Below are 24,712 nucleotides of genomic sequence, written 5' to 3'. Positions count from 1 at the left end.
AATCAGAATAAAACCATGGCGACACAGGGATTAACTCAAAGCGATACGGTAACTGACGACTACGTAAACCTAAAGCATGAAGAAATGTAAGGCTTATGCCTCAGCATTTCATCTCAGTATTCCCCCCCTTACCCCCCCGGGGGGGGGGGGAATCTGTTCTCAGGTAGGATGGATGCCCTCACTTTCAAGTCTTTCAAAGCCGGAAGGATTTGAAAACCACAGTCTTTTTAGCTCTAACCTGATAACAGCCTTTCTACATGGCTTCGGGTCATCAACAAGAGCCTCATAAAGAAAATTATCTGCCTTCACTGTTGGGGGTACCTGATAATGTTAAGTTGACAGTAGACTTTTTATTTTTCCACTAGGGACACTTCTTTTAAAAAAAAAAAAAAAATTAACGTTTTTTTTTTTTTTTTGAGAGATACAGAGACGGAGTGCGAGCAGGAAGGGCAGAGAGAGAGGGAGACACAGAATCCGAAGCGGGCTCCAGGCTCTGAGCTGTCAGCACAGAGCCCGATGCGGGGTTCGAACTCACAAACCGCGAGACCACGACCTGAGCCGAAGTCGGACGCCTAACCCACTGAGCCACCCAGGCACCCCAGGGACACTTCTATATTAAGGTTTTGGTTTCCCTTGTATACGTAGCTACCAAATTCAGATGTCACTGTTTCAATCTACCATGCAATTTCTCCAAAATTTCTGACTTTGATGCCCTTTGTTTGTAACACTTAACCAGCATAGGCTCCTTCTTCTAGATGCTTAGCATCTCTATCAGACACTGGTAGGGAAAAGAGAACAAAATCACCAGGAGGAATTTATGTCCCCCTATTGGGCCTCAGGGTAACTCAAATGTCCTACTTAATTGCAGAATATCCAATTTACTTTATAAAAATTCACTGTGTGTAGTTTTAAGGCCTACGAAAGATGTGGTGACTTGACTGACTTACAGAGATTTCAATTTAGCCAAGAATGTAGGACAAGGAAGAGACACTTCTCACTAGGATTAAATAAAGATGAAGAACACTGCCCCGAAGCAAATCAGGATTAAAATCTCATTTGGTTAGGGGCACCTGAGTGGCTCAGTCGGTTAAGCATGGGACTTCAGCTCAGGTCATGATCTCACACTCCGTGAGTTCGAGCCCCGCGTCGGGCTCTGAGCTGACAGCTCGGAGCCTGGGAGCCCGCTTCGGATTCTGTGTCTCCCCCTCTCTCTGCCCCTCCCCTGCTCATGCTCTGTCTCTCTCTGTCTCAAAAATAAATAAAAACATTAAAAAAATTTTTTTAAATCTCATTTGGTTATAACTGACATAAATCGGCTCTACGCTAATGCCCCACCATGGGATGCTGCCTTTACTGGGACGTAATCCAGTCAGTACCCTAAGAAGGTGGGAGAGGGTCAGATCCAGGAGGCAAGACTGCAGGAGGCGGGAGGGAGAGCTAGTCAGGGCATCCCTGCGGGATGGTGCTAGCCCAAACCTGGTCCCGAGGTCGATTTACAGAGAGAGGGGCCCTCTCTCCAAGCTCCTCCAGGAAATACAGCTTTGGCAGTTATCCAGAGAGGCTCTTTCCTCCATGAGATATTCCATCCACACGGAGTCGCTTCCCCCAAGTAACCTCCAGGGCCCTTTGGGAAGTCTCTGTTGGTGTCACTCAGCTCAGCAAAAGGCCATGTAGCTGTAATCACGTGCTGTCACGTGACTGGCCTAATGGCTTAGGCCACTGCATGAGCTGGAATTTTGTTAGAAGAGGCGAATCTCAGTGAGGTCAGGGGACACCGTCCGCCCTCCCAGACCCTCAGTAAATTCAACACCGCGGTGGAAACTGCATTGAGATTTTAGGCTGATATCGGGTGTGGTGGTCTCAAAAGCTAGGAGCGTAAACGTCTCAGTCCACGTGTGTATGTCGATGGTGTCGCTTCGGGGAGGATTTTGTTCCCGCAGCATCACCTCCCTTTTCTCATCTCCCCAGTTCCCACAGGCCACCTTAGCTCCACTCACTTCTTTGCCGCCCAAAGCACTCACTTCTATTGGGAGCAGGATACCCCTTTGAAACGCACCCCTCTAATTACGGTGCCATGACCTCACCTTGGGGGGGGTGGCATCCCCACGGTAATGTGGGGGCACGGGACAAGTCAATGTCACCAGGCTGCCACGGGATGTAGTTGGGGCCAGTCAGGTCTCTCTGAGATGGTGGGCGGGGGAGGGGGGAGGTTTTGCACCCCTAAATCCTCCTGCAGTGTTTTTAAAAAGACAAAAAATGTCACAGCGTTCTCGTTGGTGTTGATGCTCACCAATAAAGTTCGTGGGGGAGAGTCAGGGGAAGCCCAAGGCTGGTCTTAAATCTACTTGGGTTGATTCAATCTGCTTTCGGATGAACACATTCATTCATCCAACTCTCTCAGCCCCTCACCCAAACCTGGGGTTTTCCGGCTTGGTAGGTTCTAGCATGTCTGTAACCGCATTCCTGTGTAGGAGCTACATACTCTAATGCAAGACTCACACACCTTCTCAGAAAACTGTCAAATGATAGCAGTAAACTAAAATTTAGCCAATCATTATCAATGGACGTCGATGTCTCTCCTACAGGGATTGGCAGCCAAAAGGAAAACTTCACTGGGACCCATGGACCAGCAGCTAGGAGATCACAGCTTAACTTTCTGACAAACATTAGCAGAAGGAAGGCAAGCAACACGTTACTAAAGTATATATCCACATTGATGGCATAGTTACCACCAAGTGATACAGCTAGAACATTTTCCCACTTCAGAGGAAACATTACCAAACGCTTGAAAACAACAAAAAACAAAAAAACTAATCATTGTAAACATTTTTGTGTTATTATTAGAAAAACGTAGGGGCGCCTGGGTGGCTTATTTGGTTAAGCGTCCGACTTGGGCTCGGGTCATGATCTCACGGTTCACGAGCTCGAGCCCCACATCAGGCTCTCTGCTGTCGGCACAGAACCTGCTTCGGATCCTCTGTTCCCCTCACTCCCTGCCCCTCCCCTGCTCGTGCTCTCTCTTTCTCTCTCTCTCTCCTCCCCTCTCTTTCAAAAATAAATAAACATTAAAAAAAAAAAAAAAAAAAGGAAAAACGTAAAGCCAGTTCAGAGGTCAATGTAGATTTTTTCCCCTAGACGAATACAGTGTTGAAACGAGAAGAAGTCTGGCCGGCTGCCATACGTCTCCCTAACTCTTCTCCCACGGACGTTAAAATAGGCCACGAGACAAATCAGAGAACGTATCGCTCGCTCCAATACAGAGGGACTGAATTCTTCTCCAATCTGACAAGACGCTCGTCATGTCCGCGTTCATAGTCTCAGCGTGCCCGTTCTTGGCGTTAATCCTTGGCAAGGGCGTTGCTTTCCGCCAGCTTATAAAAACCGTCCACGTCCCGCACATACCACACGCACGCATATGTACATATCACATGTGCACAGCCTTCTACCGAGCACAGATGTCGCGTGGCGGGACAGCCGATCAGGAGCGGCAGCGGGAGCCCGCGCCCTGGCACGACCTACTTACGGCAGGCGGAGTCCCCCGCGCAGGTGGTCTTCGGCGTGGCAATGAGCGGTGTCCCCTGCAGAGCGGCCAGCAGGAAGGACCCCAGCCCGTCCCCAGTAGGAGCCACTCAGCCCTGCTGGGTTCCTGCTGCTGTCTGGGCACCGGCACGCCATCAGGAGTGTGACACAGTAGGGAAAGAGACCGGTTCACTGTGAGACCTGCTACTCACTCTCGTACAGTGTATCGGCCCCCCTTCCCACTGCACAGCGGCTGCCGAGCTCTGGGCGGGAGGCAGGTGGCCCTCGAGAAAGCGAGCCACGCACGGAGTCGCCTCCATCGGGTGACACGGGCTGCGACGTCCGGGGCCACCTTCTACAGACGGTACTTTGGAGGAAGGTAGAGAAACAAGCTAATGTCGTCCCCCTGGCCCTAGGAACAGCGGAAGGATTGTCTTCGAGTCGAAAAGGACCAAAAAAAAAAAAAGCAAGCAAGCAAGGAAAGGCACGAACTAGGAAGCTAAGGACGCGGTTGGCACTCTTGCTTTGAAAGAAACCAAGAAGGTCCACAAAGAACTTGTGGAGACGGCACTCAGCATGCACGTCTGGGGCAACGGCGTGACGTGGGCTTCACCTTCTCGTGCCCGTGACTTTCCCAGAGTTCCTCCGACGCCCCGTTATCTTCTCTGGGTGAGGGAAACGAGGGGATTGAAACCGCCAAGCGTGGACACTCGTCCGAAGAGGACGGCGAGAGATTTGCGGGCAGGCATCGCTAGGTTGGGGGGGAGGCGGGAAACGAAAGGCCACGTACCTGCTTGCTGCGCGGCCTGCGGTATCTGCTGACCCCTCTGAGCACCGTACTGAACGGAGGCCAGGGGCCGGTACTGCTGTGTGGCTGAGGTAGGGTACTGACCGGATGGGTAATAATAGACGGGCATCTGCGGAAGAAAGAGCAAAACCACCGGGGATGAGAACCGTCCGTAGAGAAAGGCCGCAGTGGACGAGAACTGTACAGAAAGTAACCCTTCTTGACGTAAAATCTACGGTCACCCTAGGACACGGCCTGCTCACAGTCGATTGTGCAGATGGCCACCAAACACTTCCCCCTGGGCTGCATGCGAGGTGCCCGCTACTCTTCTCGCGAAGATGGGACATCTAAGTCCCCAAGCCCGCGTCTGGGCTGGCTGTGTGAGGCGCTTTGACCAACGCCGTGAGGCACAAATGGCGACTCCTGATGCCTGAGAAGACTGGAAGCTTCTGCTCACACGGGAGGGGCATCCAGCCACCAGGAAAGGAAGTCCAGGCTATTCTGCTGGAGAAAGAGGCCATGAGGAGAAGCGAGGTGCCCCGGCGGCCCGGCGGCACCAATGTTCTGAGGAAGTGAGCGAGGCCATCTTGGATGTTCCAGCCTCGGCCAAGCCGCCCCCAGAGGCCGCAGAGCTGAGCCGTCCCTGCTGAGTTCTGCTGTAATTGCTGACCTAGTCCTGGGCAACACGGTGGATATTGTCTCAAAACACTGCATTTTGTGTTTTCAAACTGAAAAGAAGAGTGAACGAAACAGTCATCCACGACAACAGCAAGTTCGTGGTAGTTTGAAATATTAAATGATCTAACTTGAGGGGTGCCTGGGTGGCTCAGTCGCTTAAGCTCCCGACTCCTGACTGCGGCTCAGGTCGTGATCTGCACGGACGGTGCACAGCCTGGCTTGGGATTCTCTCTCTCTCTCCCCCTCCCCTGCTCATGCTCACTCTCTCTCCCAAAATGAATGAATGAATGAACAAATAAATAAAACTTCAAAAAATACTATATCTAACTTGGGTTATTTTTTCCAATGGAAACACAGGCGAGACATGAAAACTGCTCGTCTCCAGCCCGAAAGAAGCAGTGGATGGTGTGGCAAAATACGGTCAAGTCTATCAAAGCAGAGTGATCGGCACGAAGCCAGCATCCACACGAATTTCTGTTCTATCTGAAAACAGGAACCATGTTTCAAATACTGTTATGTCACCTACCATCCCTTCCTAATGACTAGGAATGGCTGAAAATGTTCTAATGATTTCCAATAAGCTTCCAATCAAATGTCTCTTGATTTGGAAAGGCTTCCTTGCTTGCCTCAGGTCATTTATATTAAGGCTGTTTTCTCACGAACCCGAAATATTTTTTTTTTCATCTCCAGGCTTCTGAACATTCTTCTATCAGCTTCTTTACAGTGTAAAGAGAGGCACGCCAGGACACGGCCTTCAAGTGTCACGTGCACAGAGTAAACTTACAAGCCACCTGTTTGAGAGCTGTGATTTTTAAAAAAAAAATTTTTTTTAATGTTTATTTATTTTTGAGACAGAGAGAGATAGAGCATGAATGGGGGAGGGTCAGAGAGAGAGGGAGACACAGAATCGGAAACAGGCTCCAGGCTCTGAGCTGTCAGCACGGAGCCCGACGCGGGGCTCGAACTCACGGACCGTGAGATCACGACCTGAGATGAAGTCGGACGCTTAACCGACTGAGCCACCCAGGCGCCCCGAGAGCTGTGATTTTTAACGGATATGTCATTTTCTGATGTGTTCAAGTCAAAGAGGAAACGCTTTTTTACTTCAATCTTGCTCCTGAAACACATATATCATGTTTCCTTGCCTTAGCATAAAGTAGGAACAAAAGATAACTCCGTTCACGTTGTGCCGTGGTTCTACAATCTGGTGGCATTGTTAGGAATTCTCATTCGGACTGGCTCTATGGATATCCAAGGGTAAGGGACCGAACGAGTTTCCAGTGAACACGGGTCACTATGCGGCAACTAACTGATTGTACATTTTGTGTATAGTCATTGTTTTCTCCCTACTTCTCCCTTTCTTTGTGAGGCAATTTATAACAATAACATTCCAAACAATCCTAGAGTAATAACAGGTTTTAGTTATGCTCTGGTACATCATGGTGCTCTTAAAGATTACCACCACTGTATATCAGATGCCTCCTAATATTAAGAATAAGAACAGCCATTATGGAATTTATTCCATATTACGAGTCTTATATTTATTTATAGGTCCTTTAGGAAGAATAACAGTTTGTTCCTTTAGGAAACTCTGATTTGATTCAATTTGAGCTCATAAATATATTACCCAGTCCTTGGTCTCTTCTCTCACATTCAATATGAAACATGAAAATACCTTCAGGGATGAGGGACAGAGTTCAAACACTTGACAATTTCCTGCTGCACCCTAATGGTTTGGATGAAAGTGTAACCTCTTGAAGGCAAGCCTCAAGTTTTAGTGCTAAGTTGTTCTGTTTCCTTCTTCTCCTTCTTTCTCCTTTCTCCTTCTTCTTCTTCTCTCATCCTATCTTCTCTGATACCCTGAAGGGCTGTGCTAGAGATCTGGTCACCTCCATCCAGTACCTCTCCCAGGCAGGGCACTGGCCAGCTCTTAGGAGTTTTAGCTCCCTATCATGTCACACCCACGGGACATGGGCACTTGGCTCATCCTAAGCCTCTCTCATGGAAGAAGGAAGCAGAGCGGGGCTGAGAGGAATCACCAGAGGATCCAGATGGAAGGTTGGAAGGGAGGAAAAGGTAAGGACAGCCCCCCCAAAGGAGAAAATATATTTTCAGACAACTGTGTGAAATCACGGAGAACCAAAAATATCAGCGGATTAGGAGAGGAAAGAAAGAAATGAGAAAAAAAAAAAAAAAGCAGCCATATTTAAAAATGTCTTCCCCCTCTCTCCCGCCCATTTCTATTCCCAAATCTTCTAAAGAAAGGATGAAAGTGTTTCTGTTGCAGACACACTAGGGGTTCTGGGTTGTCTTTGCTCCTGCAGAGCACGAATGCTGAAATTCATTCATCAAGGAAGATTTTTTTTTTTTGTCCCATCTTAAAAAAAAGTCTTCAATTAAACATTCTGCCAGCTCTTCTCCTTGATAGCAGAAATGGGTAAGGACACTTAGATGCTACTTAGGATAAAAGAGCTACACTATTTTTCCCATTAATTAAATGTAAAGTATTTAATTTATTGCTAAAATAATTAATATATGAATGAGGCCCTTCCTCCTGTAGCTTAAAATTATTTTTTCACAGCCCCTCAAGTCCTACTGGTGAAGAGTATTTCAGAGAAGGCAACTGAAGACGAACTATTAATTAATCATTCCAAATAAAATGAACAACTGAATGAAGACCGTTTCATGGTGAAGGGTTTCGCACGGCTCGAAAAGAAAATAATTTACTCAAGATGTTAAGGCAGCGCAACAAATAATACGAAGGTGACAGCGTACTTTAAACAGCTCATCCAATGCAATATTTCTTAATTAGGATGGAATTTGCTTGGGATACGTGTGCCTTGAAAATGGACCAGAAAACGCCTCTGTGCATTTTACATCTTGACAGTAATCACTTGCAATATTCTGCAAAGGGATCCCCGGGAGAGCACCAGAGATGTTTGGTGGTGAGCAGTAACAGATAATCAGTCTTGGGGAAGACAGTAAAAATCAGTGATCTGTGGTGTCTTACACGCTCGAGTCAATTAAATATGATTAATGACTACCTGTGAGAGCACACAGGAGCCTGGCTCCCCCCCCCCGCCCCCAGGGAAAGGAAAGGACAGTGGACCCCGCTTCATCTTCCTCCTTTATATTCATAGAGGGGCTCCTGCCTGGAGCACCAGATTAGCTCCAGAGAATGCTTGAGGAAAGAACACATTTCCAGAGCAGCAGAAGGGGAGAGTGGAAAGTCCCCCAGGAGTAGGCTCTCTTTTGCCTGCCTTTTTTTCCCTTTCTGGGCAATCCGGTGACCAGGAAGGACGTTGCAGGGCAGGGAATGCTTTCCTGTGGCTCCTGTACCAGAAGCCTGGAAAATGGGACACGCCCCCAGTGCATCACGGGGGCGGTTGGGTCAGTTTCGTCAAACTCACTTTCTGCCCCAAGGCTTTGCCCAGCTGCCGAACAGGACAGACCGGCTTCTGCAGGTGGGGAATCTCAGTACGGACCAGAAAGAGCAAGACAGGCTGGCCTGGGGAAATTCTACACGGAAAGACAGAGATCAACATACCCAACGAATCGACTGTAGGTCGCAGGTGTGAGAGTAGATGAACACACACTGACCTGTGCAGGTGGAGGCTGTTGCACAAATCCCTGTGGTGAGGGAGGAGCCTGGAGGACCTGCTGGGAGATGGAAGGTCCAGAGCCCGAGAACCCCCCAGCAGGGAGCTGCTGGCCTGTGGAGGCAATGACGTAGCTTGGCTGTTGGGCTGGCTGTGGCATGAGGGACGCTGGGTAGACAGGACCAGACGGGGGCTCAGGAGTCTCTCCTGAGGACTGCCGGCTCAGGTTCATCTGGGTGAACTGTGTCGCCACATCGTCTCTCTGCGCGGAAGCAAAACAGGAAATTAGCAAGATCAGCTTAGTAAGGGGAGAGGCACACAGAGGCAGACACGGGCCACATGCTTGTCGCTGCGGGAGAGAGGCAGGGTGTACAAATTGGAAACGCTACCAGAAAGGAATTCTCTGTCCAGAACAACAAGAGGACATAGCAAGGGGGAGCAGATTTTAATCATCTGGTGGATGGGAGACGGTAAACAATTTGACCAAATCTCCCCCTTTCAATGGAAACAAATCATTATCTTTTCACCGAGGGCTCAGGCTCCTCAGGGTAGTGCTGAGACAAGGAGGGCTTGTCCTGAGGGGTCAGCTGGTCTCCCTGGGAGTCATCACAGCCTCTGCCTTCTGGAGAGAGACAGAAGGACCTTGTAGTCCCCATCACACATGGCTACTGCAGAGAAGCAGCCAGCCAGCACGGGTGGGATTTCCTTTGCATACTGGGGAGTATCGTTCACCTGCCTCGCTTGAAATTTAGGGGACATGCTCATTTCCTCTTGTCCAAAAGGACCTAGTCCACTGATGGGAAAGGAAGGGAGAATGGGGGATTGGGGAGCTAGGGAAACCCCCACATCAGGAGCACAGGGTGACGCTGGTGACCACGTCAACTGACTTTAAGCAGTTTCCCAAACCCTCGCGCCAAGTTCATGGGTCTGTCTGTTGCTGACTTCCAACTCTAAGGGCATTGCATTCCTGCTCAGCTGGTAGGTAAAGTCTCGGCAGGGTACCCGATCGCGGAAGCAGCAACCAACCACGGGACCGATGACAGAAGGGAAACCGTTATTTTGGAGACGGGCTGCAGTGTTCTGGAATGAGACACTCACGTATGCCCCCCTCACGGTCAGCCCGGGGCACCCACCCAGCGTCAGCCAGCCCCGCACAGGACAGGAGTAAAACCAGCCAACATGCGCTCCCGGGGACAAGGTCACAAGCATGCCATACAGTACCATGGGGAACTGCTGCGTTGGAGACACAGGCAGGAGATGCTGGGGAGGAAGAGAGACCGCTGGGTATTGCACTGACTGAGAGGAAGCCTGTAGCCCCTGCACCGACTGGAGGAAAGAGAAAGCTGATCAGGTAACAGGGAAGCACGGGGGGCAGCAATCCCACAGGAAGGCTGCCTCACCGGAAGCCCACCACATCCCTATGGGTCCTCTTGGCTCGGCGCACCCCCGAGAGGGGAGCCAGCCACCAACGGAAGGTCAAAGCCATGCAGACCCCAGCCAGCCAGCCTCGCAGGAGGCATGTTTGCACAGAGTGATCACTCCTTTAAGAAGTTACTGCAATATGGTGGTGCCTGGGTGGCTCCTTCTCGGTGAATTAAGTGTCTGACTTTGGCTCAGGTCATGATCTGACGTTTCAGGAGTTTGAGCCCGGCGTCGGGCTCTGTGCTGACAGCTCAGAGCCTGGAGCCTGCTTCGGATTCTGTGTCTCCCTCTCTCTCTGCTCCTCCCCCACTTGCTCTCTCTCTCTCTCTCTCTCTCTCTCTCTCTGTCTCTCCCCCAAATATAAATGTTAAGAATATGAAAATAAAAGAAGTTACTGAAATATATTTCATGTCACTGTGGTTAGCTGACTCTAACGGGTCTAACAATACTGCCCAAGGACTAAAAAGTAAGGGTTTTCAGAAAAATACAAACGAGGTTCACTCTGGAAACCTACTTGGGACGCTACAGTTTTCTGTCCCCACTTCCACGTGGTGCCCTCCGAAAGGAGGGCCCCTGCGCATCTCTCAATGAACAGCCGGGCCACCCCCGAACGAACCGATTTCTGTTCTTGCCATTGATAAAGTGTTCAGTACGATCCCTTTGCGGCCATGAGCCCGCGGCCTGTGTTGGGAATGAATGAGCCAGGCGACCCAAAGGCCTGGTTGAAGTTATGAGTTCAGCCTCCAAGACGGGCTCCTTGATGCAGAAAAAACAGCATCCAGACCTAAGAAAGAACTTGGCAGTGTGCTCGCTAAGCAGATCACTGACTGGGGCATTCACGTCTATCGAAACTGAAGGATCCAGATGAAATCTTGTCAACGGGCCGTCAAGGGCTCTAGGCTGGTTTTATTTACGAGTGGGTGGAGGTGAGCCCAGTGGCAAATATCCCCTCTTCCCGAGGCACCGCTTGCTGCTCTGAGGACTGTGCACCTTTGTCCTGGAACACTCCCCCTCCCCGCCTTCCCGCCAGCTCCTACCTGAGTGACCAGCGGGCCCGCCAAGTGTGGCTGGGGTGGCTGCACCTGCTGCTGTGGCTGAGGAGAGGGCTGCTGCTGTGGCGGCTGCTGGGACTGCCCCATCATGGTGCCTCGCAGGGGCTGCTGGCTGCTGGGGGGGTTGTATATGGCAGGGGTTCCGTCGGGATTCACAAAGGGCTGGCCTGCAACGGAATCACCGCTTGGTTCAGATGAGCTCCTCAGACAGTCCTTTAGCAGGAAGAGCCGTGTGAGAAGAGACCCCAGACGGCACGTAAGGTAAAGGGGCAGGGCAGTGGACATCCAGGACACCAGAACCTTCACGGGCGTGAAGACTTCCCTGTTGACGACCTATCCGGTTAAGCTAGCTAACTGAGTTAAGCCCGGAGCAATCTGAGAAGCAACAAATAAATCCACTGCCTTCGGGGAGATTTGCTAACGCTAAGCGCATCTGGGTGCAGACACACACACTGAGAGGCACACGCTGAGAGACAAGGCTGCTTTCCGTTGACCCAGCTCCAGCCACACCGGGTCACACGTTATTTAGCCACACACGTGTTTCGCTTCCACTCACCCTGCCGCCAACTCAGAACCATGATCAGTTCTACCGATACGTACACACCAGGGCACACGCCAGCCACAGACTCACTTCTCTGAACAGAAGCAACACGGACAATGCAGGGGCTTAGGCTCGAAAGGTGACGTGTAACAAGAGCATCTCAGCATCATCGCGTAACAGCGGAGCGAATGCACATGATTTTGCCCTTGGAAATAACGGCGTGGCGCACTATGATTATTACCACTGTTTGAGGAGGGTTTTATGGTTGACAAAATAGGGGCGCGGGACCCTCAGCCGGACTCTGGCAGGAAGGAAAGTGTCATCTCCCCAGGTCGCAGAAGAGGCAACGGGGGCCCACCGGAAAGGTTATGGGGAAGGAGGACGGAAGAGGGGAGGCGGGGAAAAAGCAGCAGACAGAAGGAGGAAAAGGAAGGTGGAGGAGAGAACAAATCAGGTGCCCGTGTGGCAGGCACAGGGACAGGCTCACACACATGAGCTCAGCAACTCCAGTGAGCTCACGTGATCTCATTCCACTTTAGACACAAAAAAACTAGGGCTCAGATGGACCGTGCAACTCATTCAGGAAGTGAGGGCCAGGAAACGGCCCCGGTCAGAATGACTCCTGAGTCTTCCCATTGCACCAAATAACTTGAGTGGATTATCCCCGTTTACGTCACGTGTCCAGGCTACAGTGAGATACGATGACAAACGTCCAATAGTGCCTGAAAAATCCTTAATGTGTGAGAAGGCAGGAGGGGTGGGGGCTGTGTTTCAAGGTGGGATCACGCTCAGGACTGGCAGATAAAGACCGAGAAGAATCAGAATATCCGGCTTCGCATTTGAGATGTCAGAAGCAGTTTCACAAGCACGGCGTCTCAAGCCTCCCCCTACATGGTTCTGGTAAGTGGGGTCCCCAAGAGCACTCTTGTCCAGTGCAGGCAGCTTGTGACAGCTGAGAAAGGCAGCCTTTTTCATTAACAATATATATGAAAAACAACCAAAGGTCGTCAGTGGTGTGAGGAAAGTTAGCAACAAAGTAGAACAGGTCAGAGAGTGAACATACAGAAGCTGAATTCTAGTGAAAAAAAAAAAACAAAAACAAAAACCAAACAAACAAAAAAAAACAAACCCAGTGCACGGTATTCAACAAGAACAGACTGTTATAAAATGGGAGCTAATTAGCTAATGTAAGGTAAGTAAAAGAAACCAGGCCCCGAAGGGTAGCAACTATGGAAATACACAACTGCATTTCGAATACATTCAAGGTCAGACAACACTTAACGGTAACGGAAGCGTGAATGGTGGGACCTCTAATGGGGGCAGGAGGGAGCCCGCCAGGAGACTAGACGTGTTCTCCGTCTCCTTCCTGGCAGTGTTCACACAGGTGTTCCTATACTCAAACACCTACCAAGGCCACACGCCTGGTGTGTGCGTTTTATGAATTACGGCGAGAAAATATTCTGGAGTAGGGCTGGAAGGCAGAAGCTGGGGTCGTAGGTGGAGCCAAAGACTTGATTTCAGCCCGGTGGGGAACTGGAAGGGGAGATTAGTGTTTCCCATCACTAGCCCACAATTTCAGCCCAGATATACTGGTGTGTGTGTGTGTGTGTGTGTGTGTGTGTGTGTGTGTGAGAGAGAGAGAGAGAGAGAGAGAGAGACATGGCCTTTCCACGCTGCATATTCATGAACGTACCTGTCAGAAAAGTTCTGACAACAGTTTCATAACCATTCACCATGTGCTGGGACGGAAAAGCAAATGCGCCAGCATTAGAGTCACCGAACAATGACTCAATTTAGAGGTATTTAAAATATTAATGTTCTTCCTGGGTACCTGTTTTCCCATCACTGCCATTTAATTTTAGCTCCATTTCACTGTTTTAAGTCCTATTTTCTTTTTTTCGGAAATAACTTCCTTCTGGTCTTAAAATCCGCACCCCATTTTTCCTCCCCCAAAGCAGCAATTGGGGAAAGAATGGAAAAAAAAAAAAAAGTTCAATTTCCAGAAATCTATCCGCCTATTTAGTGTTCGAATTCTTAGCCCCCCTCCCCTTTTTGGAATTGGAAAAAGATGAGAGGAAAATTTTAGAGACCTAGCGTTGAAAAAAACGTTCGCAATAACTTCATCAGAAGTCATTTCAAACTCAGTCTCATTCTGGGGCGCCCGGGTGGCTCGGTCGGTTGAGCGTCTGACTTTTTATTTCAGCTCAGGTCGTGATCCCAGGATCACGGGATCAAGCCCTGGGTCGGTCTCCATGCTTCCACGCTGAGCCCGATTCTCTCTCTCTTCCCCTCTCTCTACCCCTACCCTCCCTCTCTAAAAAAGAGAAAAAACAAATAAGTCTCATTCTACGCAGACGCACACGCACACGCACGCACACACACACGCACAGATGGAAAGTAAAAAGAAAACAGTCTTTGCTAGGTTTTCTACAACTTCCAATTTACCCCGGTGAGAAGTAAGGTAGCCTGAAAAATGGACCATAATGAGGGTGAAAAACATAACTGCAAATTATTCAGATGTCCTTTTTGATACATTTTAGATCCTCTGTGTGAAATAGTATTAATGTGCTATGAACCGGACAAAAGAAATGCCTCCAAATAATTGCGTATGAAGAGTACTAAGAGCTCCCTGGGGTAGAGAGAGGTAGCAGGTTCTTCTAGAAGGGAAGACAGCGTAAAAGGCAGCTATTAGGCTCACTAAGGAGGGGTGGAAAGAAGTGAGGAAAGGAAACCGGCAAGATGTATGCCAGCAAGAGAACGAAAACAATTTCCCGAGAGAGCTAGGACAGGTGACTGTTGGTTTTCAAGTCAGGCAACAGTCGCCTCCCTAGATGCTGCCGTTCCTGCCATTCCAGATGCAATTACAGCTGAATACAGGCAATTAGTTTGAATGACAGCTGCTGAGGACCAAAGGGGCCAGGAAGACTAGTTGGCCCTAGGACTAGCCAGCTTAGAAGAGATTTTCATGTCAGAAACTGCTGAAGCATACCCAGCAGGCCCTGGCAGGTGCACTGGCACAGGTAAAGGGTGCAGGGGGCAGAGGTAAGCCGGGGTGCCGGGAGCTGGGCCAGGGCCGAGCGCTCATTGCCCTCAACTACAAGGGTTCTTGGTTCTTGGTTCTTGGTTTCGAGCCCCCCCGCCCAGCTGTGTGCCCCTTAGGTGGAAAAGTTCTCCACTCCCGTCATCATGAATAATGTGCAGGAGATGCTATCTTATTCGTATAAAATTATTGAGCACCGGCACGAGAACGCGGACCAGGTTATCCGTTCCAGGGATGCCAGACAAAAACAAACACAAAAACTTGAGTCTCATCCCTCCCCACAAAGAGCTTATAAATACGCTCGTAATGAGGAAAGGAACCCAAGGGCAATTCACACTCGAAGCCAAGTAATCAAACGCTCTTAGTTTCTCACACCAGCACAGTTCTGCCATGTACTTGGCAGGAGGGTTTTTATTCAAAGAGATGGAGAGGGCATTAAAAAAAAAAAAATAGTTTCCTTTCCTAGTCCTTAGAAGGTGGCGGATCCAATTATAGAGATGCCACTGGTTATGGACAGGCGAGGGTTAACTCAGATGTTGCAAAGATACGTTTACAGACAGCACACGAGAACGTCTCCGTGCGTTTCAGAAGGAGGTGGAAGCAATTCGGATAAACAGGTGCCAGAAGACCTGTGAGAAGCACGAAGTATGGTGTTATGGGAGCCCATCAGGGGCACTGGAAAGCCATGAGCCCTAAAAGGCTGCTCACAGCAAAGTCCCAGCCAATGGCAGGCCCGCACCTCACACGCGCGTGCATTTGCACGAGATGAAAACAAAGCAAAATGGTAAAACACCATCCGAGGGCATTAGCGCGCGCTTGGGGAATGTTAATGCCCGTTGGCATCTCCGGGTAGCTCTGAATGGAAAGAAAGCGGCCGGACAAAGAGGAGCTTTCCGCTCAACCTCTCCGAAAGGAGATGGGACCCAAGGCAGCAGGAGGATCAAACTCAGGAGTCCAACTCAGGCTTGCCTCGTGAGCGTGAGTATGTTCTACGGGGATAAGTCTGAAAAAAGCGCATCATCCAGTTGCCTGCAAAGCAACGAAAGGAGAGGCCAGAGGTCCTGACTGAACAACAGACCAGTGGAGAGCCGAGTCTGAGGCCGGACAAAATAAAAAGCTGGGACTACACTCGAGGAACTGCAAGAATATACGCGGGTGGCTTTGCTATCGGGCTGCCAAATACGCGGTACTTGGGATGAGCCCGGTCAGCGGTGCTGACCCGGGAAGATTCGTGCTGTTTCGTTTGTTAGGAGTGACTGGCAGGCCCCTTAGTGTCTTGCCACTATTGCGTCTTATGCCTGCCGAAGACAGATGACTTTAAACAGGTCAACAAAAAGCGGCGTCAGACCTATCAGCACAGAGAGCGAAACCGGTGGCGGCCAGAGGGAGGGGGGAAGAGGAGATGGGCAAAACGGGTGAGGGGACGTGGGAGGTACAGGCTCCCGGCCTTGGAATGAAAGAATCGTGGGGAAGAAAGGCACCGCCTAGAGAATGCGGTCAGCGATGCTGTAATGGTGCCGGATGGGGACGCACGGTGGCCAACGCTTGTGGCAGCTGAATCACATCACCGCGTCAACTAATGTAGCGATACGTGTCAACTAGCCTCAAACTTCCAAAAAAATTAAAGACGTACTTTGGGGCACCAGGGTGGCTCAGTCGGTTAAGCGTCCGACTCTTGATGTCGGCTCAGGTCGGGATCTCATGGTTCTTGGTTTCGAGCCCCCCCCCACCGCCGCCCCGCCCCGTCCAGCGCTGTGCTGACAGCGTGGGGTTCTCTCTCCCTCGCTCACTGCCCCAATAAATACAAACATTTAAAAACATCCGCAAAATCCAGCTGTTTTATCTTCGTTTTATCCAAGAGCCACATTCTCAAACAGATAAAAAAAAAAAGACCTGTCCTACTAACCACATCAGTGCATCATGGGTATACCATGGGGCGTTATTTCGACACTACGCAATTATTGAGCATCTGTGCGTAAGCACACTGCCTAACGCTACTTTGTTATCTACTCTAGTGATGTAAACAAAAAATGGCCAAGGACGGCCCCTTCCCGTAAGGAACTTACAAATGTACTGGTGACGAGGCAATGAATCCAAGGACTATCCACACAAGAAGCAAAGTAGTCACATGCTGTTGGTTGCTAGTACCAAAGAATTTCTACCATGTTCGGCAGGAGGGTATTTAGGGAAGGGCGAGAGGCGTGGACTTCAGGGGTCCACAGCAATGACACGGAAAGAGGAGTTCCGGCCCCCAGGAGGCAAATTTCCGGTTTCAGTTGTAGGTCACATGAGACTGAATAGACAGGTGGGGAGATAGACAGACAGATGTGCACCCATATACACACCGCACATAAAGATACACCTTACATCCCATCACTCAACCATGGTATACGAGATATTAACACATTTTCTTCCTGGTCTTGGGATATTTTAATGTCTAGTATCTGTCGGGTCAGGGACGTGTTTATGGAGAAACTGTTCAACGGTGTTATTAGATCCTTTTCCTCACTTAAGATCCTTTTTCCAAGGAGATATTTTGGCAACAGCTCTAAATGACTGGATCCAAGGAATCAGAATTGGAAGCTGGCCCCAGAAAGCACTTTGTTTCTTTTTCTAGAAGCAAGATTATACAGGATAATATACACAAAACACAGCTCGACCATTATATCATCACAAGTAATATTTCTTCATTACGCCCTAAAAAATAATTCTGTTGAGCTTTTTTGCTTAAAACAAACAAGGCACAGCAATTCTGCTTAAAACAAATGACTCAAAACTAATGCTTCTGTGTGTTCTTGTCTGCAAGTCCTCCGTCTCAATTAAAAGTGAAGGGATTTAAGCCAACAGAGTCAGACCATACTTCGATCAGTGCCCAGAGAAATGAATATAATCCTGGTTTTCTTTTAATTTGCTTTTAGTGCTTACAACGATCCAAATAAAATAAAAGCAATCTAATATTCTCCTTAGAAGTATCTATTCCGAAAGCTTTCAAATGGTTTTCAATAAAATGATTATGCCTTCTTTTCCCTCAAGCTTATGGCATTTTCAAAACGTCTCAAACACCGTGCCTTGAGAATGTGCCATATGTTTTCATGAAAACGTGGCAATTATTCAAGTAACTATTTTACTATCATTCTCATGTTTCTCTGCATTTCCTAATTACTAGGAGTGCTATCTACGTGAGAAGATTGAGTCAGATCCCTTTTACGAGGTTCTCGTTCACTTTTGCATTTTCAAGTGTCGTGAATCAAGGACACACACTGGAATCATCTAAACCAAACCTCAGACATACTTTGAGACGATTCAATGTTTTTCCAGTTACCTATAAAGGCTTCTAAAGAAGTGACCAGCCAATGTGAAGCCTTCTAACCCAGGGTTTCCAACCACAGCACTACTGACATTTTGGGCTGGATCATTCTCCGCTAGATGGGGCCGCTCTATGCCCTGGAGGATGCTTAGCGGCCCCTCTGGCCTCTACCTTCTTAGACGCCAGTAGCAGCCCCCTCCTCCGTTGGCCAAGATCATCAGAATGTCTGTGGATATTGCCAAATGGCCTTGGAGGCATGGCCATAATTGCCCCTGTTTGAGAAGCTTCCCACATGGGGGCAGATGCTTATTAGCCTATTTCCTCAACGATCTGGGTCCTTTGGAATCAGTGTGGAAATTAAGTGGTCGGTTAAGACCACTTCGAAAAGAAAGAACCACTCATCATTGGAAGAAGGGTACTCACGAAGTTAACAATTTTCCGAACCTCACCAAAACCAGTCTAGTCCTAAAAATCCCTAAAATATGCAAGAATTTTCTCCCTCTGTCCTATTTGCTATTCCTTATTCCTCAGCAGGAAATGGGTGAAGTTCTAAGGCCAGAAAGCAACGTCTATAGGTAAGAATCTGCTACGTGTCCCAACCGATGTCTCAAGTTCGTGAAATATCTTGGATGCAAGAACACTTATGACAAAAAAACAGACTGGCCCGGGATTTAGTCCACAAAACACTGCATTTTAATTAGTATTTCCCAGCTCATCAACTTCACGGTTTCTGATCTTAGCTCCCAGGAATACATGAAACCCACCACAGTCAAGGCAAGAGGACAGAGAGACAAGTGGATATTTCTGGGAAGAATCTAGATTGATAACTACACAAAAATACTGGTATCGGTCCAGAGACAGAGGTGACAGCTATAGATCCGTTCTTCCTAAATCGAGAAACTTGCTGCCGAATTTATAAGCTCAAACACATGCACAGAACTCTGACCTTGAGCCCCTGCCGTCGCAGAGGGAAGGAACTAACCTGTATGCGGGTTGAGCAGGATGCTTCCGGGCGGGATGCCTGTCGCAGCCTCGAGTGGAAGGAGGATGTAGCTGGTGCTAGGGGCGGCCTGGCCCCCTCCTCCGTTCTCGGGATAGGGCACACAACCAGGAGAGCCGGTGGACACGCTTGGGGCCAGGGGCGCGCTCTGCAGAGGTGCGTGGGTGCGGGGCAGCGACCCGGAGGAGCCTGTGCTGCTGTTAGACTCAGAGCCTGCCACAGAGAAATGGATCAGGAAATCATCCAACACGGAGGGCTCAGGCTCCAAAGGCTTAGTTTACATAATCCATCCTTAAAGAATGTGAGGTGCCTGCCGCGGGACCAGAGCGCCGACAAATATGTCCCTCCAACGTTTGGGGCTCACATGTTATTGAGATGTTTGCTACGTATTTTTCAGACGTGTCCACTTCTTGGGAATGGGCACTCTCTTTCAGCCGCCCACATGCCCCTAGGGTGGTACACTGGTAAATGGCACCCTAAAGCTGGGGACTGAGCGCCCGGAGACACCCATCACCCTGCGTAATTAAAACCAGAAGCCCGTCCTACTGGAGTTAGGAGAAGAAAATGCCAGGTGGATATGAAGGAGACGGCAGTCTGAGAAGGAGTCAGTCCTAGAATGTGCTGATCCCGGGCCTGTCTCTAAGGTACTGGTTCTCCAGCATGCCCCAAAAGCTGCATTTTGAAAGGGCGTGGCTAGGAATAATCTCTTCCCCTCAGATGTGAGTAGAGGAAACTAGACCATGCCAATGGAGGGTGCATAAGATGCACATTTCACATGTTCACAGAAATCCTATTAATAGGAGGTCTGTGGACTCTGTAATTTGCAAACATGCAGGTAACTGGATGCCAAGGTGGCATCGAACCCAACGACCTCCCTCTCCCTGCACCGTGGACAAAGAGACACCTGCTATACCCCACATCCGTTAGGCACTACCTGCCCTTCACCATGACCAGAGCCAAGCAGTTCCGGCCACCCTTGACCATGGCTGTTCTGGGCACGGAATATTAACCGGAGCATCGGAGAGAAAAGGCACCAAGCAACATTTCTGGATCAGTGAATTCTAACAGATGATCTGGATGGTACCATAGGTGGCAAGAACGGAGTACGAGAAGATTTTGAAGTTATGAGCCCACGACTCTCAGTTTATGTCATTCATATGCACTCTTCTGTGTCATTGAAGGGGACATATTAAGGAAGCGCTAACATTGTTTTCAAGACGCTAAAATGCGCCCGTGAGTTCAACTGGAGACCTTTAAAAACAAGTGGTAGGGATACGGCATGTCATTGCAGAGAAGAGGGGCCATCTGAGAGAGCTTGGAGAAGGAGGACATAGTTGTGGAGAAGGACAGTGATGTTTATGGAGCACTTAGTATGTGCAAACACCTGGAAACACCAGTGTGCAATACCGTGCCCCTCCATCAGCTGGAGAAGAGCAACACCTTCATCAGGAACAATGAGAAGGCGATGCAAAGATGATGTGAAGAATCGGATTCCACAGGGTAGAAAGATAGGAAGGAAAGCAACTTAGCTTAAACTCTCAACACTTGCAAAGACGGAGACCTCGATCCCTCCTTAGGGGGGGTGGTTCAGCAGCCACCACGCAGCCAGGGTTCGTAACTGGCCTTGCTGCTGCCTTGCATCCAGCTTTTTAAGAGCCCATAACCATCTACGTACAATCTACGTTCTACGCATAGAACAATCTAGAACAATCTACGTTCTACGCGTAGCCAGCATTCCCAAAGTTCTTGATCCGGAACGCATGCCAGCCACGGTGATAAAGGGCACAGGATGAGAAGCGTTCAAAGGCTGGTTAAAAAAATGAAATTGATATTTGAGAACTTTACGACTTTGCGTGCTGAGAGTTGAAGTGTGTCCTGTCTCCTTCGCTCAGGGACTGACATGATAACTGTGCAAATATTTAACCGGTATATCTGCGTGACAAGCACTGTGCTAATCGCTCTGTGTGAATTATCCAATCTCGTTTCACAGCGACCTCATTTTGAAAGTGAGAATCAATCCTCAGAGATGTTAGGTCAATTTCCCAAGCATACTTCTTGCGTGGCAGACTCTGGGTTCAAACCCAGCCAATGCGGTCCCATGGACCACGCCCCATGCCCGGGGTCACTTGAGCGACATACAGGTGGGGCCAGGGCCCCGACCAGGCCTGTGCCAAGTACTAGGAGACACTGCACAGAAAGCTAATGGCTGCCCCCAGTGAGATGCTCAGAAGTTGAAGCTGGACCCCAAAGGGCAGCTGGCAGAAGGTATGGTGACAAAGCATCAGGGAGACGAATGGAGGACTCTGGTGAAGGCTCAAGAGACAGACAGGAGGGGCACCTGGGTGACTCAGTTGGTGACGCATCCAACTCTTGGTTTCAGCTCCGGTCATGATCTCACAGCTCATGGGTTTGAGCCCCAAGTCAGCTCATTGGGATTCTCTCTCTCTCTCTGTGTGTGCCCCTCCCCGACTTGTGTTCTCTCTCCCTCTCTCTCAAAATAAATAAATAAACTTTAAAAAGATAGAGAGAAAAGAAAAGAGCAAAGTGGCAGTGGGGTGGGGGGTGGGGATTGTATGATAGGTGAGGAGGCAAAGCAAAATGGAAAACTGACCGGGCAGAAGGGAAGAATGAACAGACTCCCTTTGCTTAAGGGAGCACTTGCTCCCCAGGAAGCATCGTGAGTTTTAGTCCTAGTCATGCCACAGACTAGCTATGTTTTCTTCGTCAACTGACCACTTCTTTAGACCTCAGTATCCTCTTCTGTAAAATATAAGCCACCGGACGAAATGGTGAGTCGCTGTGACGACGATGGCCTTGAAGTTCTCCTTAGCTTGACCAAACTTGAGACTGGTTTCTTCCGAAGGACAGTCCCCCTACCTCTCATTTATTTGAGGGGGTCTGCCCCTTTCAGGTGTAACTCTTCCGCAAGCCTCTTACCAGTTTTACAAGCCAGGCACGTCTTTCAGGAGCATTTGGGGGCCATCCCTTTGAAATGTAATAATCAAGACAAGTGGTGCCCTTGTCTGCCAGTTTCTGTGGGCGGGTGGAAAGAAGACTGACTTGGATAAGCACCAATTAGCAAAGATGGCTTAGTCAAATTCACCAACCACCTGGTTTGGTCTACTGTTCCCTGGTGCTTATCTAGCACCTTCCTCCAGCACTTAAACCGCCCTGCAGGGGTGCCTGGGTGGCTCAGTTGGTTAGGCATCCAACTCTTGATCTTAGCTCAGGTCTTGAACTCAAGAGTCGTGAGTTCAAGCCCCATGTTGGGCTCAGTGCTGGGCATGAAGCCTACTTAAAAAAAAAAAAAAACAATGGGGGTGCCTGGGTGGCTCAGTCGGTTAAGCATCCTCCTCAATTTTGGCTCAGGTCATGATCTCATGGTCCGTGGGATCGAGCCCCACGTCGGGCTCTGCAATAACAGCTCGAAGCCTGCTGGAGATGCTCTCCCTCTCTCTCTGCCCCTCCACCACGCATGCTCTCTCTCAAAATAAATAAATAAACTTAAAAAAAAAAACTTCCCCTGCAATTCATTGGTACGTGGTTAATTTCAAATTTTTTTTTTCAATGTTTTTATTTATTTATGGGACAGAGACAGAGCATGAACGGGGGAGGGGCAGAGAGAGAGGGAGACACAGAATCGGAAACAGGCTCCAGGCTCTGAGCCATCAGCCCAGAGCCTGACGCGGGGCTCGAACTCACGGACCGTGAGATCGTGACCTGGCTGAAGTCGGACGCTTAACCGACTGCGCCACCCAGGCGCCCCGGTACGTGGTTAATTTCAGTCTTTCTCCCCTGGCACAATAGTCTTGACCTCAATAGCAACAGTTATGAATAGAACATTCCTTGCCTGTTTATCTCGTCTGATGCAATTCCTCCTTTATATGGACCCTGAGCCATAAGTCTTTTTCTCTGAATCAACAACTCAAGAAAATCTTTCCAGATTCAGGGGTCAGAATTCAGTAGAGTGACCCAAAGCTTCTGAGATGACAAGGAGAAAGAGAACATCCTGGATGCATTAGGGTTGTAATGAAAATAAACATACGGAAGAGGAAATGATAGAAAGAGGAGGTGTCTTACATCGGCTCTAGAAACGCTCCAGAACCTTTGCCTCCAGAAAACCAAATGGCACGCCACGTAAGATTACTAACACAAAATACGAGGGTCTCTTATGTCTCCAGAGCTGGTGTTCCCAAAGCTTGGTTTGAAAACAGGCAATCTGTGCTTTCACAAATCCTCCAGGAGATTCTGGGGCAGCTGAAGCCGAGAACCGCTGCTCCGGAAATGGAGACAGGAAGACGGTAAGACGGCGTCGATCGCGTGGCCAGGGTGGAAAGAAAGAGACATCATCACTTCCCAGCCACATCGCCACGACCAAGAAGCAGCTGAGGTTAGGATAGGAGCGTATTTCCAGTCCCCTCCACCAGGAGGAGGTGATGACAGGATGACATCCTCTACCTCCCGAGCTGGGCCCCGGGCCTCCGGCAGGCGACCACCTCTAAGCTCAGTGGCGTGGATGCCTTAGGGGAAAGACAGCCCAGGCCTTAGCAGAGCAGGTGGCTTTCTGTGCATTCAGACTTCAGCAATAAGCTCCTTCCAAAATGTAGGGAAACAGGTTCCCACCTGGAGAAGGTCTCATTATTATCTATTTAAAGCTCGAACCTATGTAATTAGAGCCGGAGAAGAGTAACTTAAATGTCATAACTCCAGACTTGGTTTCTGAAAGGTCAAAAAAAAGTTTGCAATTCCACTGTGAGTAATGAGGCAAAAAAATGGAAAACTTGTGCTGTTCTGAGGATCCGTGACAGCAAAACTGACAGCTTTGCTTCATAAAACCATCTTGGGAAATTGTAAGTTTGTTTTGACATTCTATCTTGATCGCCTTTAATTTTTTTTCTTTTTTGCCTTCCGTTGCTGCACCTTGACAAGCTTTCAAAAGGAGACACTTAGATTAAAAGGAAAAAAAAAATGTCTGAAGCACTTACAATTTCTAATCATTCTTCAAAGAACATGGCATTTTAGCATTCTCGAAGTGTTTTAAATGTTTCCAAAGAGCTTTTCTCTGGAAGTGATTGGGGGGTTGGTGCATGGAGAATGACGATTAATTTAAAAATCTTAAGAGCCCTTTCGGTGTGCTGGAATTTTTAAGTGCACCATTTAAGGTCCTTGGTTTCTGCATTTTAAGGAGATTTAAAACGATTTAACCTTTCTTAGTGTGCAAGGGCTCAAGTGCACCACAGTGGGTTTTCTTGACTTCAGTTGCTGCAATAGTGGGAGCAATTAATTAGAGTAAGAAAGCAAGAATTCACCAATTGGTGAGATGACAGAAGACAGAAGGCGGTGTGAGCCACCTGTGTCTTTCCGAGGAGCAAGAGATATGTACACAGATACGGTAGTGGCCGTCACCAAATGCTATTAATTTTCTGCCCGTATGGGAGAACACGAGATGATTTCTTAGGACATTTTCAACATCATCACTAGGGGAAACCATTAGCAGGACCCTGGATTTCGCAGAGAGCGCCCCCTAGCGGGAGTGTGAAACGCCGTTAGGAAAGCGTTCACAATCGGGACAACCCACGTCTAACCTCCGGGTGGTGTTGGCCGTTCCCCGCCCCGCTCCCTGCCCTGCAACCCCAGGTCTGTGATCGCACCCCCAGTATGTCCTGACGCCCGGGACGTGTCGCTGAACCGCAGCTCTCCACCCCCACACTAGCTCCGAACCCTCGGAGGCAAAATCGAAGCCAAACGGAAACGCTACATACTAAAA

At 49.1% G+C, this 24,712-nt stretch overlaps 1 protein-coding gene and 1 long non-coding RNA gene across 35 annotated transcripts in view; one reads left to right on the top strand and one right to left on the bottom strand.

Moving 5' to 3' along the window:
- ARPP21 (cAMP regulated phosphoprotein 21) overlaps positions 1-24,712 on the bottom strand; it is a 156,369-nt gene that overhangs the window by 48,382 nt on the left and 83,275 nt on the right. For 22 of the 34 annotated variants that reach the window (XM_040479678.1, XM_040479683.1, XM_040479684.1 and 19 more), the window contains 5 exons: positions 18,928-19,158; positions 11,043-11,224; positions 9,805-9,909; positions 8,585-8,845; positions 4,310-4,436 (listed from right to left, as the gene is read on the bottom strand). In XM_040479678.1, the coding sequence (XP_040335612.1) occupies positions 4,310-4,436; positions 8,585-8,845; positions 9,805-9,909; positions 11,043-11,224; positions 18,928-19,158 (906 nt within the window). Of the gene's footprint in view, positions 1-4,309; positions 4,437-8,584; positions 8,846-9,804; positions 9,910-11,042; positions 11,225-18,927; positions 19,159-24,712 lie in introns of those variants that run through there. The other 12 variants (XR_005791900.1, XR_005791903.1, XR_005791904.1 and 9 more) reach the window with 7 other exon arrangements.
- On the top strand, positions 2,997-24,136 carry LOC121033440 (uncharacterized). The gene is made up of 3 exons (XR_005791909.1): positions 2,997-3,296; positions 5,080-5,082; positions 24,015-24,136. It is a non-coding gene; the product is annotated as an uncharacterized LOC121033440 (long non-coding RNA).

This window comes from Herpailurus yagouaroundi, unplaced genomic scaffold (assembly GCF_014898765.1).
Source record: "Herpailurus yagouaroundi ecotype Mexico unplaced genomic scaffold, PumYag 159, whole genome shotgun sequence".
Classification (NCBI taxonomy): domain Eukaryota; kingdom Metazoa; phylum Chordata; class Mammalia; order Carnivora; family Felidae; genus Herpailurus; species Herpailurus yagouaroundi.
This window is presented reverse-complemented; position numbering and strand designations above follow the sequence as displayed.